Below are 12,914 nucleotides of genomic sequence, written 5' to 3' on the forward strand. Positions count from 1 at the left end.
AGAGTCTGGGCAGAATTCCTCTAGAAAGAAAAAAGAAAGTCTTTTTTCCCCCCCTGTCTGCCTCTCTCTGTCTAGTTCTCTTTCTCCTCTCTGTCTCTCTCTCTCTCTCTCTCTCTCTCAGATCCAATCTTTTAAGAGCTTCAGCACATTGCTAAGCTAAAGGGAAATTCTCTTTGATAAAGCGGTGTTTCCAGCTTCTGGGTTTTAAAACCTAAATCTATATTCAAATCTGGCTGAAGGTGTGTTCTGGGATTTATGAAAGCCTCTTAAAGGGGTAAATTTACCAAACCGTGACAAAATCATCACAATCTTACTTTAGACATCTGAAGTGGATGAGAATTTTAAAGAGACCCTTGTTTATTTAACACTGTCCATTTCCAACTCGTAGTTTATTGGCCCCGCATTTCTGCGAAGTTCTTAGACGAGAGGGCAAGGGAGAAGCGGGAGCGGTCTGCTCCAGGCCGCTGGACAGGGAAAAGCCCTTCCACGCCCCCGAGGCACCGAAATCTGCCCCTATCGCCCAGAACCCGGGGATTTTCCGGGAGATTCGGCTGCCCCCGCCATCAGACAAGACGTCGGGCCGGAAGGGTTTTTCCCACGGCTCGGGATCCCACTGCAGATAGATCTCTCAGTCTAAAAATTTTCACTCACTTTGTGGAGATCACGAGCGCGCGTTCTGATATTTCTCCACCCCACCCTGCCCCCGCTGCTCCCAAGGCCTCCCTCCCAGCCCTTTCCCTCCGCCAGAACCACAACGTCCATTTTTCTTTTTCGTTCTTTGATGCTTTAAACCTCATTGTGATCAAACTGGGGGAAACCCTGTTCTTCTCTGGGGGTAGGTAGGAGACTCTGGTTCAGGGGATCGGGGTGGCTTTGCCCTTCCCTCATCGAAAGCAAGGTGACCCTGGTCTAGGGTTCCCAACCTACGCCGCACCCGCCAGACCGCCTGGGGCGTTTTCCCCCACCCTCAATTAAAGGCTCCGGGCAGTGGTCAGGCACTTTAGTACAGTGGGGGCGGGGTGAGAAAAAAGGTCCGTACTCACCCTCCCCCCAGCCCGGGCCCCCTGAGAGTCTCGACTCCTGGGAACGCGACAGTCACCGGGTCTCTTCGGACTGGAGCGCTCGCAGAAGGCCCAGGAGGAGATGGGCAGACCCCGGGCCGCTCGAGGGCTCGTGGGGGACACGGGGCCCAAAGCTCTAGAGACACCTGCCAGCCCGGCCGCGGCCGCCGAGTGCCCAGCCCCGGGCCGAGCCCGAGCCGGAGCCCAGCCTTGCTGCCGAGCGCCGGCTGCCTCATGCGCACTCCGGTAATTCGTTAATTGCTGTAAATCCCAAGGACGTCCACATTTGATTACACATACAGTATAAGAACCGACAACAAAGCGACGAATTAATTACCAACTTCATTAACATAGGTCCCCAAATTAAAAGCAGCGAGCCGTTTCTTTGGGCCCACTTGCCGTGGTGGCGTGGTTGGAGGGGGGAGGGTGTTTAGGAAGAGATTTTATATTTCTTTTCCGGCTTTGGGATTTGTAAGGCAGGACTGTTTTCTGCTCTCCACCCCCACCCCACCCAGCCAGTCACACATCCTCAGCCGGTCCACTTGGACCCCCCAACCCCACCCCACCCCGCCCAAACAGTTTCTGCTTTTCTAGGGACTCAGATCTATTTGCCAGCGGTCGGGCCCCGCTTTCTGTGCCAGGCGGAAAAGTTGGGCTGAGGTTCGCTCTCTTCCGTTCGGTCCCCGGGTTCAGAAACTCTCTACCCTCGGGGCTCCCAGTCCCCGGCTCGGGCCGCGCGGGCTCAGTTTAGGGCCAGGCCCCGCCACGGCTAGCGTTGGAGTGGCGCTTGTTTTAACGCAGAAACTCTTGATTGTTTCCAGAGCGGGCCTCCCACGTTTGCCCCCTCCCCGGGTATCCTGCCGATCCCACTCTCACACCCTCGAGTCCTGACCCGGCTCTTGCTGCCTCCCCAACCTGTCCTGGGGTTAGATTCCGGGATTCGTGTTCTTTGGAGGCTGCCTTGGGCTTCTTAAAGCTGTAAAAACCCTGCGCGAAAACCAGGAGCCCGGGTCTTTTGCTTGAGGGGCCGAGAGATGTTTATAGGGACATAAAGAGTGAGAAAGACACTTGAGTTTTTTAAAAATAGTTTGTTCTTGGACTTGTGTATCTGCATCTCTCTTGCCTACACACCCACGCCTCACCCCCCAGGCCTCCTTTCTCTACCCTTCCTGGTCCCCTTGGCGTGATCTGACCGTGTTTGAGACTACATAGTGGTGTTTTTAACCTCCAGTCTCAGTAGCTTTCTGCGTCTGTTCTACACACCTATTGCTAGCGTGGAATGTGATAACCAGCTATCCCCTACCCACACTCTCCTCCATCCTTGTCTTAAATATTTTTTAATCTTCCCATCTTAGGGTGTATGGGTTTCCTTTCTCCCTTTCCTTAAAACAAAAGCAAAAACAAAAGGGGGGGAGGGAGGGAGGAAAGGAAGAACAAGAGAAGAAAAAGAGAGGCCTCGCTGTCCATCATTTTAATTATACAATAAGTTCACATGCTCCAGCCGTAATGTATATTTTAGGCAAAGCCCAGTGTCTTTCAAGAACATTCTGGTAATGTCGGAGGCCTGGATTTGTTGCCTGCTCGTCCCCCCGTGCAGCAGCGGCCTGTTTTCCTCCCCCTGTTGTGTGTTTTTATTATTTTCCCTCTGGCTTAGATGTGTCAATCATTCTCTCCCTGCCATTGGTTGGAGAGTTTGCGTCAAAAAGTTGCCAGAGAGGCGCTTTCTCAGCAAATCTCCCTGAGAGCGGAACCGACCTCAGCTCCAACTCAGCCTCCACTGTTATTAAAAATAAAAATCGCTAGAGAAGCCCTCCTCAAGTCTACCTTGTATGTATCGCAGAGGGGCCCACGCGCGTCTCGAACTTGAGCGACTTTCCTCGTTTTCTTTTCTTTAGAAAAATATTTTTCGTTGTTTGACTTTTTAATGGAACGATGAAGATTACAAGATATCTAACTCAATACTCTTGATTTCTTTTAGGATAGCTGGCTATTTGGAATTTTGAAGGATAATTTGATTTTTTTCCCTCTAACCCCCCATGTGGCTGTGAGGTAAGTGTCTGTCTTGTCTGTTTGTCTATATCCATATCTGTGTGTCCCTCTGTCTACCACCACCCCAGTACCTCTAATAGACCTACTGATGCACCTTTGAGAACGTGGAGTTTTCTAAAGCCTGGTTTATTTTCTTCCCTTTGCAAAATTCTGAGGTGCAGTAACGATCACTGAGGAAAATTTATGATCTGGGGATAAGGACGAGAGTGGGAGGTAGGGAGGGAGCGCGCTCCTGCGGTCGGTGCTTTAGCAGAACATCGTGGAAACCCTGCGAATCCGATGTGGGGTGTTTTGGAGGGGTGTTGTTTGTGGTTTTATGTCAACGCCCATTCTGGGCTTCTCCCTGCGATCTTTGCGTTTTGGCCATCAGATGTGTTTGGGGTCATTTGGATTGATCACAAGGACGTTTTAAGAGTCCGAGACAAAAAGACGCAGATGTAGCTAGATGAATGGATGGATGGATGGACGGATGGTGGTGATGATGATAATTTGGGCGCCTCCCAGGGCCCGCGTGCCCAAAGCCCAGCTCGCCCGCGGGTCGGCGGGAATCGGTGGGCGCCCTTCGAGCCCCTGCCTGTCCCATATGAACGTGAGAGGAAACCCGAGAGGATAACCGAGCAGGCAGGGAGCGCCGGCATCTTGTCCGCCCCGTGCTCGCCGCTCACTCTTTTCGGCCCCTCTCCCCCAGCCAAGAGAAGCTCACTAAGGTTCTCAGCCTCTTCCAGAGGGCCTCCAAATCGCCTTTTTCTTTTTGATCACCATTTTCCCCACCTCTGGGGAGGAAAAAAAACACCTGGCATTGCCATAATCCCCCGTGGCTGTTGTGTGTTGTGGTCCTAGACCCAGCTAGTGCGCCAGAGTCGTTTTACAACGTGACTGCGGGGGCCGGTTCCGGGCCCGCCCGGCGCAGCCTTCCTCGCGCACCTGGGGCGGGCAGAAGTGGCGGCTAGTGGCCCCTGCTCCGCCAGAGGCCGAGCAGAGCCGAGGACTGCGGTCCTTCCCGTGGGAAGGCTGCCCCTCGATAGTTCTCGGACGGGGCCAGCGGCCGGGCCTGCTGCACGCTCCTCTCCCAAGCTCAGGGACCCCTGGCCGTCGCCGGCCGGGTCGCGCTGGGACAAGCGGGCCGCAGAGGCCCAGCCTCCAATCTCGGTCTGCCCGGGGACAACCAACAGAAGGCCTCAGCCAGCACCCAGCCTCGGCGACGAGTCGCGCCGCAAATTCCTTAGAAGACTTCGTGTTGAGGCGTTCAAGTGACTCTTGAGATCATAGTCTGGTTTCAGGATACAATTTTTGAAACACAAGCCCCCTTCAGAATTCCGCCCAGTCGGCTTTTTCCTCCTTTGCAGACCGAAGTGGGGCGTGGGGACCGAAGGCCGAGCTGCGTTGCCCCTGAAGTGGTGGATTGTTTGGGGAGGTACGGGGAGGTCACTCCTGGAAATTCTCCCTTCATCCCAGAGCTTCGGGGCCAGGGTTTCTCCTGCCTGCCTCGGGACTCTTCCCGTCTCCAAAGTTATTAGCAAAAGAGAGGAGGTGAAGAGGAAACTCCTCCCCCGCCAAAGGCAGGTAGACACCCAGACCTCCGCTCTCAGAGCTCACATCAGGGCTTTCTCCTTGCCATAATTAATAGTCAAGGCCAACCCTTTGGGCACGTTTCTTCCTCCCTCCCTCGCGGGTGGCAGCGTCGTTCGATTCCCTGAGGCCAGAAACTTTCACTCCAGTTCGCCGGAGGGAGGCCCGCGCCGGCTGTTTTCCGCGCGGCCCGCAAATCCCCTTTTCTTTCTCTCTCCTCTTCCTCTTGGTCGTCTTCCGAGCCGCAGGCCGGTCGCCAGTCCGCGTAGTTTTGTTTCCTTTCCATCATGCAGAAAATTAATCAGCCCGGACGAGAAGCAGAGCTGAGCCCGGCGGCCTGTAATTAAGGGACGTGTGCCCTTCGGATTATCTCGTTAGTTTATCAAGAAAACATTTATTATAATTAATTCTCGGACGAGGTAATTATTATTGAGCGAGGACACAGCAACTGGTAGATGGGCTCCTTGGAAGATGGGGAAAAAAAAAAAAAAAAAAGAGGGGGGAGGTGGGAGGGGGAGCGACAGATTGCACGAATTGACCGTTAGATATAAGGCGGTGCGGCCCGGGGCGGGCAGTGGGGCGGGAGGACCTCGGGCGCCGAGGCTGCGGGGCTGCGGGGCAGGGACGCCGCCGGACCGAGTCACTCGCGCCCGGCGGTGTGGGCGCCGAGCGGCTGCGGGGACTCGCCGCGCGGCCGCCGCCCGCTCCTTCTATAGGTAGGAGTTCTCCAGGGGCCACCTCCTGAGCAGTTGTTTTGAGGTTTGTATTTTTGAAAAGGGATTTCTTTTTCCCCTTCCGGCCTCTGCTTAGAGAGGAAGGGAGAAAGGCGTCCTGGCAGGGCTTTGAAAGTTAGATGGAAGGGTCCGAGGCCTCGTCTTTGGAGAGCGCGTACCTAGGCTGGCTGTCGAGAACACGTCGTAGCTTTTGGTTTGTTCCTTTTTCTTTTAAAGATGTATCCCATAGTAAAGTCTTTTGCCAAGAATCTTGGTCGTTTCTCGATGGCAGATTAAAGGAGCTCCGAGAAGGATCTCTGTCCTGATGCTTTCTGTTTGTAACTGCTTTTTATGCTGGAATGTGCTACTTTCATGTATGATGTGTCAGGCATTTTTAATTGGATGAGAGCTCTACATGGAGAACTCTTCCATATTCCTCATGTGCAGATCCGATATAATTTTAGTTGTTTCCATCTACAGGACTTTCCAACATAGTAAGATTGCATTAAGCAAGACAGAACTCCAGCTGAGAGGCTATTAAAACCAATACCTGACTGTATTTTAAAGCAATAATATTTTGATGTCTTGAGAAGAAAACGTCTTTTTTTTTTTTTTTTTTTGGTAGGAGCAGCTAAATTAGTTTTACTGGTGAGATAACACTAACTCCTACAAGGGCATTTATAAAATTACATTAAGTTAGATCTAAAAGTCTAACACGACTGAGTGACTGAACTGAACTGAAAGATGGAAAAGCTTGAGTTTTGTGCTATGAACTTAAATCAGGAAGTTGCAGTAACCAAGTTCCATTTATGGAGTTTTGTGTCTTGATCTCTTAAGCAATGTAAATATGAAAGCCCAGAGTCCTTAAAACTCAGGAGAAACTCTAAAATAAGAGGAACTTCTAATCTTGTATCCGCCATTTTGAAGCAATCTCATAATGTCAAAGTCGGAAAGTAGAGATCCATGCAGAAGTACCACCTTTTGGGAAAATAGAAGTCAAAATTGCAAACAGCCAGCCTATAAGCACTCATTTTTTAATCCCTCTGCTTGGGGCAGTGAGAAAAAACTCATCTGAATAAAGTAAATAACTTTTCTTTTTCTTCCTTTGCCCTCTCTGAGCTCTTTCTCTTATAGGATTTTAGGAAACTTAAAAGGTAGGGAGAAATTCTATTAGTTTCACAACTTTGATGTTTGTGTATGTACTTTCTGCAAAACTAGAATGCCAAAAAGAGTTAAGAGTTAACAGGAAACTCTGCTGTAGCTGCTCAAAGCCCAAATGTTGGAAAATTTGCCTCCTGTGGGATCAGCAGACTCCACACATCAAAATCAACATGGGAGCGGCTTGCACTACAAATGCGCACCCTTTCTACTTGCAAATGTGGGAGCCTGTCATTATCTGATTGGTGGGATTCTAACTTTACTTCAGAGTTTCTTGCAAACCCTGTGCCAAACTTGAAGACTTTCTTTGCACTACCTTTAAATATTTGATGGGTGTCGATTAATCAAGTTTAATACTTGTTTGTTTAGCTTGAGTTCTTTAGACACATATAATCAAGGTTCTCCAAAACCCTAATAAATCTGTTACTTACCTCGAAATCTAATTACCCAGACTACTAATTAGGTGCAAATGATTACTGGAAATGACTTCAAATGTGGAATAATAGCGGTTGAGCAGTTTTCTCAAGTTTGCCTTCAGCAAGTTGGTATTTTAGATGTTAAATGCACTGACATTTTAGGTTCGCAGCAGTTGAAAGTGGTAAAAAGCTAAGATAATTAAAATCTGCCTTGGAAAGGCAACAGTCTGGGGAGAGGTAGATTTCTTGAATTGTTTCTTTGTTTCTCACCAATGGCCTTTGTTATCAGCATTATTTATTTAGCCAAAGAGTTCTTTGTCTCTGCAAATGGCCCCAATCAAGTTTTGTTTGAGACAATTAGCTAGTGCCAGCCAAGGAGTCCTATGCAAATGTAGGGATAGGAATGCAATGTGAGCATTTGGAGGCGTGGGGTTTTGTTGGGGGGCGGGGGGAGGCAGATTGTAATTGCTTTCTTCGGGTCTTTTTTCTTTTTTTTTAAATTTTGGCTGGGGGGTGGGGAAGACAGGTTTATCTGGTCTCTCTCCATCTCCTCTAGTTCCAGGGCAGCTGGGGGTGGGGGCGGCGGGGGTGCTCTGCAAGTCCTTTATAAACCTCTGCCTTGGGTACCTCGGGCTTTTTTAAGTCAGTGGTGGAACGAGGAAGAGCTGCATCCTACGAAGCGGTAAACCAGCACCTCTGTTTGTTTGTTTACTTTGCCTTAGTTCCACCACTCCAAACCCACCCACCAAGGACTCTGAATCTGTCCAACCCGGGCGAAGCAAGACCTTCCGGCTGGGTCCCCCGGATTTGGGCCGAGTTTGCGCCTCCAAACAACCTTAGCATGATGTCTTATCTTAAGCAACCGCCTTATGCAGTCAATGGGCTGAGTCTGACCACTTCAGGCATGGACTTGCTGCACCCTTCGGTGGGCTACCCGGGTAAGTGAGCCCCGCGGCACTCTTGCCCTCTCCTTCCCCAGGACTGCTTCGCGGGGTTATAACACCCTTTCCCCCGGAGCACCGGGGTGGAGGGTCTCGTCGTCCCCGCCCTAGCTCCGGGAGAGGTCTCCACTGGGTTTTTCTTCCAAGCAGCAGCTCAAAGCCACAGGGCATTTATTGGAGGAGAGGGCAGGGGCTGGGGAAAAGGGTGTAGCTGGATCTACAAAGTTTTCAGAAAATCGTCTCTTTTTATTTGGAGTGAATGGGGACACACATTGGACTGGGGCAAAGAAGGCTACTGCCCTTGTCATTTGGGCGAGACGCCCCTGCCCGTACCTCGAAGTCCAGTTCCTCGGAAGTGCCCTCTTGGCGAAGTCGAGGTCCTGATAAATTCTCCCCGCCAAACCTCCGGCATCTCCTCTGACCTCCAGGCCCTTCATCTCTAATCCCTCGAGGTGTGATTTATCCGGGGTGCGAGTGTTTTCCTTTCTGATCAGATCTGTTTTGTAAAGTGGTAGAAGGAGAAGTATGAAGTGAAATGTGCCCCCATTTTAAAGATGGAGGAACAAAGGCCCCATCAATTTGAGCTGCCGGTCCTAGAGGATCCTTTGACTTGGGAGAATGGAGTTTTTGTGTTGTGGTTTAGGGGTTGATTTTGGAGGGTTCTTGTTTTTTGTTTTTTATTTCATTTGTTTTGTTTGCTTTCGAAGGGACGCTCTGACTGGAGCGATCTCCGACGTCAGGGGCAGTGCGGTCTCCCCTGGAAGGGGCCGTGTTTGCCGGAGGAGCGGAGGACGGGGAGGGGTGGGGAGAACGTGGGTAGCGTCCGGGCCGAGCGGGTGCCGAGGACCCGGGGAGTGCCGAGGTGTGGGGATGGGGAGAGTCGGACACCCACCGAGACCCCTGTGACTGAGAAACTGCTCCCCACCCTAAAGGGCCCTGGGCTTCTTGTCCCGTAGCCACCCCTCGGAAACAGCGGCGGGAGAGGACGACGTTCACCCGAGCGCAGCTAGATGTGCTGGAAGCACTGTTTGCCAAGACCCGATACCCAGACATCTTCATGCGGGAGGAGGTGGCGCTGAAAATCAACTTGCCTGAGTCCAGGGTACAGGTAGGGCAGATGTAGACAGAACCGTCTTTCCTGACCGTGACACCCGCCCACCCCACCCCACCCCTAGTACTGTGTGTGTAGAGGACCCAGGAGAGTTCCAGGTCTCGGAGAGGACCAAAGGAAGGTTTGCAACTAACCGGCTCCATCTGAAGCCAGTGAACTTGTCTCTTAAGGTCCCCTCCTCCTACTCCTTTTTGTCCTTCCACCCCCACCCAATCCTATAACCAAGGGTCTTCCAGCCTAGGCTGCAAGGTCAGACGGGTGATTTAGCTGTGATGATAAAGCCTAGTCCTAGAACCCTTGGATTCAAGAAGAGTCACATAGTATTTTAAAACTTCCCTTCCTCTATTGGAAATCCACCTCTCCCCCAACCCCAGTTCTCATCTACTTTTAGGGGTAAAAGAAGCTTAGCTCCTGGATAGTTCCAGTATTTTTACAATGAAGAAGTAGAGTAAATGGTCTGCTCAAGGTCACATGTCAGTTTGGTGGTAGAAGAATTACACAATAAGAGTGTTTTCTTTGACTTCTTATGGATTGAACAGAATTTGCTAGGTCTTAGCCATTCTGCAGATAAAATATCAACATGATATCCCTGTGATAACTACCTTCCCCCCTTTCTCCCCCTTAACTTGACCTTAAGGTGGAGAGGAAAATGAACTCCCAACTTCCTGAATGCAAGTCCCATGTAGATCTCTCTGGGAAGAATGTTGAGCACTTAAACCACATACACATTTGGGACTACCCTTCAGCTAGGACACATCAGCATGAGCAACAGACCAAAAAGAAACTTTTTCAAAGTAGGATAGAAGAAGTTTTAGCACCTGTGAGGCTTGAACTAAAGTTTTCACTGAAAGAAAAGAAATGGCTCTGAATGCCTGGTGGTTTGTGCTCAGCATTATAGCATTATCATCACAGTTAAGACGCCAATATTGAGAGCTCACTCAAGAAGACAACTAAAAACTTCTGCCCAGAAAATGCCCATAGTTTCCCTGATAAACCCCACTTGCACACCAAACACAGCTCCTTCATTGCAGAACATGAAAAAGGCTGGTAAAGAGAATTTTGAAAATTATACACAGCGGTGACAAGCCAATGAACACAACACAGGAAACAATCTATGTGTCAAGTGGCACTACCCTGAAGGAAAAGCCTCAGTCTCAGACTTGAGACTAGAAGAGAAGTTTGGTTTTGAGTTCAAAACAGAGTACATACAATTCACTCCACTTACTATAAGGAAGGTTTTGGCAAATAGTGACTTTCAGACCTTCCTCAACAGGATCATTTCTCCTGAGAGCTTTCTTTTATGAATCTTTCTAGGAGAGACAAAAAGTAAAGTGATGGGACCAGCCGTCATATTAGCGGTTGCTACCTGGAAGATGGACCATAAAGTGTTTGAATTTAGGCTGTTCTTGTTGGCATGTAACACAAGAATTGTTTTACCTCATTTCTCCTATGTTCTCATCCAAAAGACACAAATACGTTCTATTCCATTGTGAGAGTGTTCCAAAATGCAGCTAGGTCTACATTTTTGTGTGTATTTGAAGGGAAATAAGAGATAGGAAAGTGATGGGGAAGAGTTTTCAGCTGTATGATTTGGGTGATTATCTTAAATGTTACTGTTCTGAGCTGGGAGTAAAGCAGGGTCAAGTGCTTTTAGATAGAGCCTCCCTGATTTTCTTATAATTCCAGGAGCATATCTGTCCACCTAGGACAGATTTATAATCTGGGAGCCACTCTTTTCCTTAAGCAATTACTGAAACCATGTTAAAGACGTTTCTTTCCCTTTCAAGGTATGGTTTAAGAATCGAAGAGCTAAGTGTCGCCAACAGCAGCAGCAACAGCAGAATGGAGGTCAAAACAAAGTGAGGCCTGCCAAAAAGAAGACATCTCCTGCCCGGGAAGTGAGTTCAGAGAGTGGAACAAGTGGCCAATTCACTCCCCCCTCTAGCACCTCAGTCCCAGCCATTTCCAGCAGCAGTGCTCCTGTGTCTATCTGGAGCCCAGCTTCCATCTCCCCACTGTCAGATCCCCTGTCCACCTCCTCTTCCTGCATGCAGAGGTCCTATCCCATGACCTATACTCAGGCTTCAGGTTATAGTCAAGGATATGCTGGCTCAACTTCCTACTTTGGGGGCATGGACTGTGGATCTTATTTGACCCCTATGCATCACCAGCTTCCTGGACCAGGGACCACACTCAGTCCCATGGGTACCAATGCAGTCACCAGCCATCTCAATCAGTCCCCAGCTTCTCTTTCCACCCAGGGATATGGAGCTTCAAGCTTGGGTTTTAACTCAACCACTGATTGCTTGGATTATAAGGACCAAACTGCCTCCTGGAAGCTTAACTTCAATGCTGACTGCTTGGATTATAAAGATCAGACATCTTCGTGGAAATTCCAGGTTTTGTGAAGACCTGTAGAACCTCTTTTTGTGGGTGATTTTTAAGTATACTGGGCTGGACATTCCAGTTTTAGCCAGGCATTGGTTAAAAGAGTTAGATGGTATGATGTTCAGACTCATCTTCTGATCAATGTCCTGGGAGGCATAGAAGGAAAATGAAAGGCCTTAGAGGGGCCTACCAACCAGCTACCTGAAATGGACAAACCAATCTACTTAATACTTAAGATCCTGTTATAGTTTTAGATCATTGGTTTTCCTGATTCACAAAGTGATCGAAAGCATTCTAGCCATGTGCAACCAAATACCACCAAAAATAAACAAGCAGAACTAAATTGTGAGGGGAAGGAGGGAAGGACATAGCTTTCTTAAGCAGAGGTGTTCCAATGTTTTAGCCAATCCTTGGTTGAACTTAGGAATGGACAGTGTCTCAAGCTCACTCACGTTTCATGACCAACTGGTAGTTGGCACTGAAAAACTTTTCAGGGCTGTGTGAATTGTGCGACTGATTGTCCTAGATGCACTACTTTATTTAAAAAATAATGTTCATAAGGAGTCAATATGTAGTTTAAGAGACAATCAGTGTGTGTCTTATATAAATGGTACATCTGTGGTTTTTAATCTGTGCTAGACTTCAAAACTGTGATCTCCTGTTATTGTATGCAACCTTGAACTCCACCTCTGCAGGGGTTCTTCTGTGATTAAATAGGTTATAATTATAAGTAAATTCAGAGCAACTGAGTACTTATCTAAAAAGATTACCTTTGGCTGGAGGTGAGCTGCACTGAAAACTTTACAACAAAATGTCTCTGGACAAGGAGAGTAAGAGAAGAGAAAAGGACACTAATTCATCATGTAATTTACTGTTGGTAAACCTAGCAGTAAAGAGACATTGGTCAATTGCTCTGACCCTGATGAATTTATAAGCTGAGATCATCGTTGTTTATGCTTGCAGATGTTAACTGGAAAAGTTATATATGCATAAACCTTTCTTCCTGATTTGGCAGATATGTATAATTATATTAAAATGGTTCTAGCACAACATTGGGTCCCGCTTAATTTTATACCATTATTTGTGAATGAGAAGCCCACATTCAGCCACTCCTCTCTTGGATCAGAGAGGGAATTAACAAACATTGTTGTTTTTTTTTCAATTGGGGGGGGTGCTAAATATGAATGACTAAGATATGAATGATTGGTATGTAAACTTTTTGTGACTTTCATTAATACTGCTCTGAAGTTGAATATAGAGAGCCAAACAATCAAAACCCCTCCTTCCTTTTCCCTCCCTGCCAGATACCCTAATGATTTCTTAGGCACCTTACTAGTATGTCTTAACATAGATCAATTTTTTAAGCAAGAAGTGACAAACTGTAGTACCTCAGAGAAAATGTGAATGACAAGAATCCCTTGTTTCTATTCTCTTATTTGATTAAGGGATTTTTTTTTTTTAAGTTCCAAAAAAAATCTGAGGTAAACATGAGAGGGAATGTAATCAGA

At 48.3% G+C, this 12,914-nt stretch overlaps 1 protein-coding gene across 4 annotated transcripts; it reads left to right on the plus strand.

Annotated features, from left to right (window-relative positions):
* Nucleotides 1-2,788: 2,788 nt before the first annotated feature.
* Nucleotides 2,789-12,456, plus strand: OTX2 (orthodenticle homeobox 2). Of its 4 annotated transcripts, none has more exons than XM_043920270.1 (5): nt 2,789-2,888; nt 3,040-3,110; nt 7,689-7,904; nt 8,840-9,015; nt 10,806-12,456. In XM_043920270.1, exons 3-5 carry the CDS (start codon nt 7,808-7,810, stop codon nt 11,424-11,426), a joined length of 894 nt encoding a protein of 297 aa, XP_043776205.1. In that variant the 5' UTR covers nt 2,789-2,888; nt 3,040-3,110; nt 7,689-7,807; the 3' UTR covers nt 11,427-12,456. The 4 variants fall into 4 exon arrangements, with proteins under 4 accessions (XP_043776205.1, XP_043776207.1, XP_043776206.1 ...); XM_043920272.1 differs by having other exon boundaries at nt 8,864-9,015; XM_043920271.1 differs by lacking the exons at nt 2,789-2,888; nt 3,040-3,110 and having other exon boundaries at nt 7,602-7,904.
* Nucleotides 12,457-12,914: the final 458 nt, after the last annotated feature.

This window comes from Cervus elaphus, chromosome 12, assembly GCF_910594005.1.
Source record: "Cervus elaphus chromosome 12, mCerEla1.1, whole genome shotgun sequence".
Classification (NCBI taxonomy): Eukaryota; Metazoa; Chordata; class Mammalia; order Artiodactyla; family Cervidae; genus Cervus; species Cervus elaphus.

What these genes read in the sequence shown, in the direction of transcription:
- OTX2 (XM_043920270.1), top strand. Translation starts at nt 7,808, where the DNA reads ATGATGTCTTATCTTAAGCAACCGCCTTATGCAGTCAATGGGCTGAGT. An exon ending in CCCTTCGGTGGGCTACCCGG is followed by an intron (nt 7,905 to 8,839) that starts GTAAGTGAGCCC and finishes CCCACCCTAAAG; the next exon opens with GGCCCTGGGCTTCTTGTCCC. An exon ending in TGCCTGAGTCCAGGGTACAG is followed by an intron (nt 9,016 to 10,805) that starts GTAGGGCAGATG and finishes TTCCCTTTCAAG; the next exon opens with GTATGGTTTAAGAATCGAAG.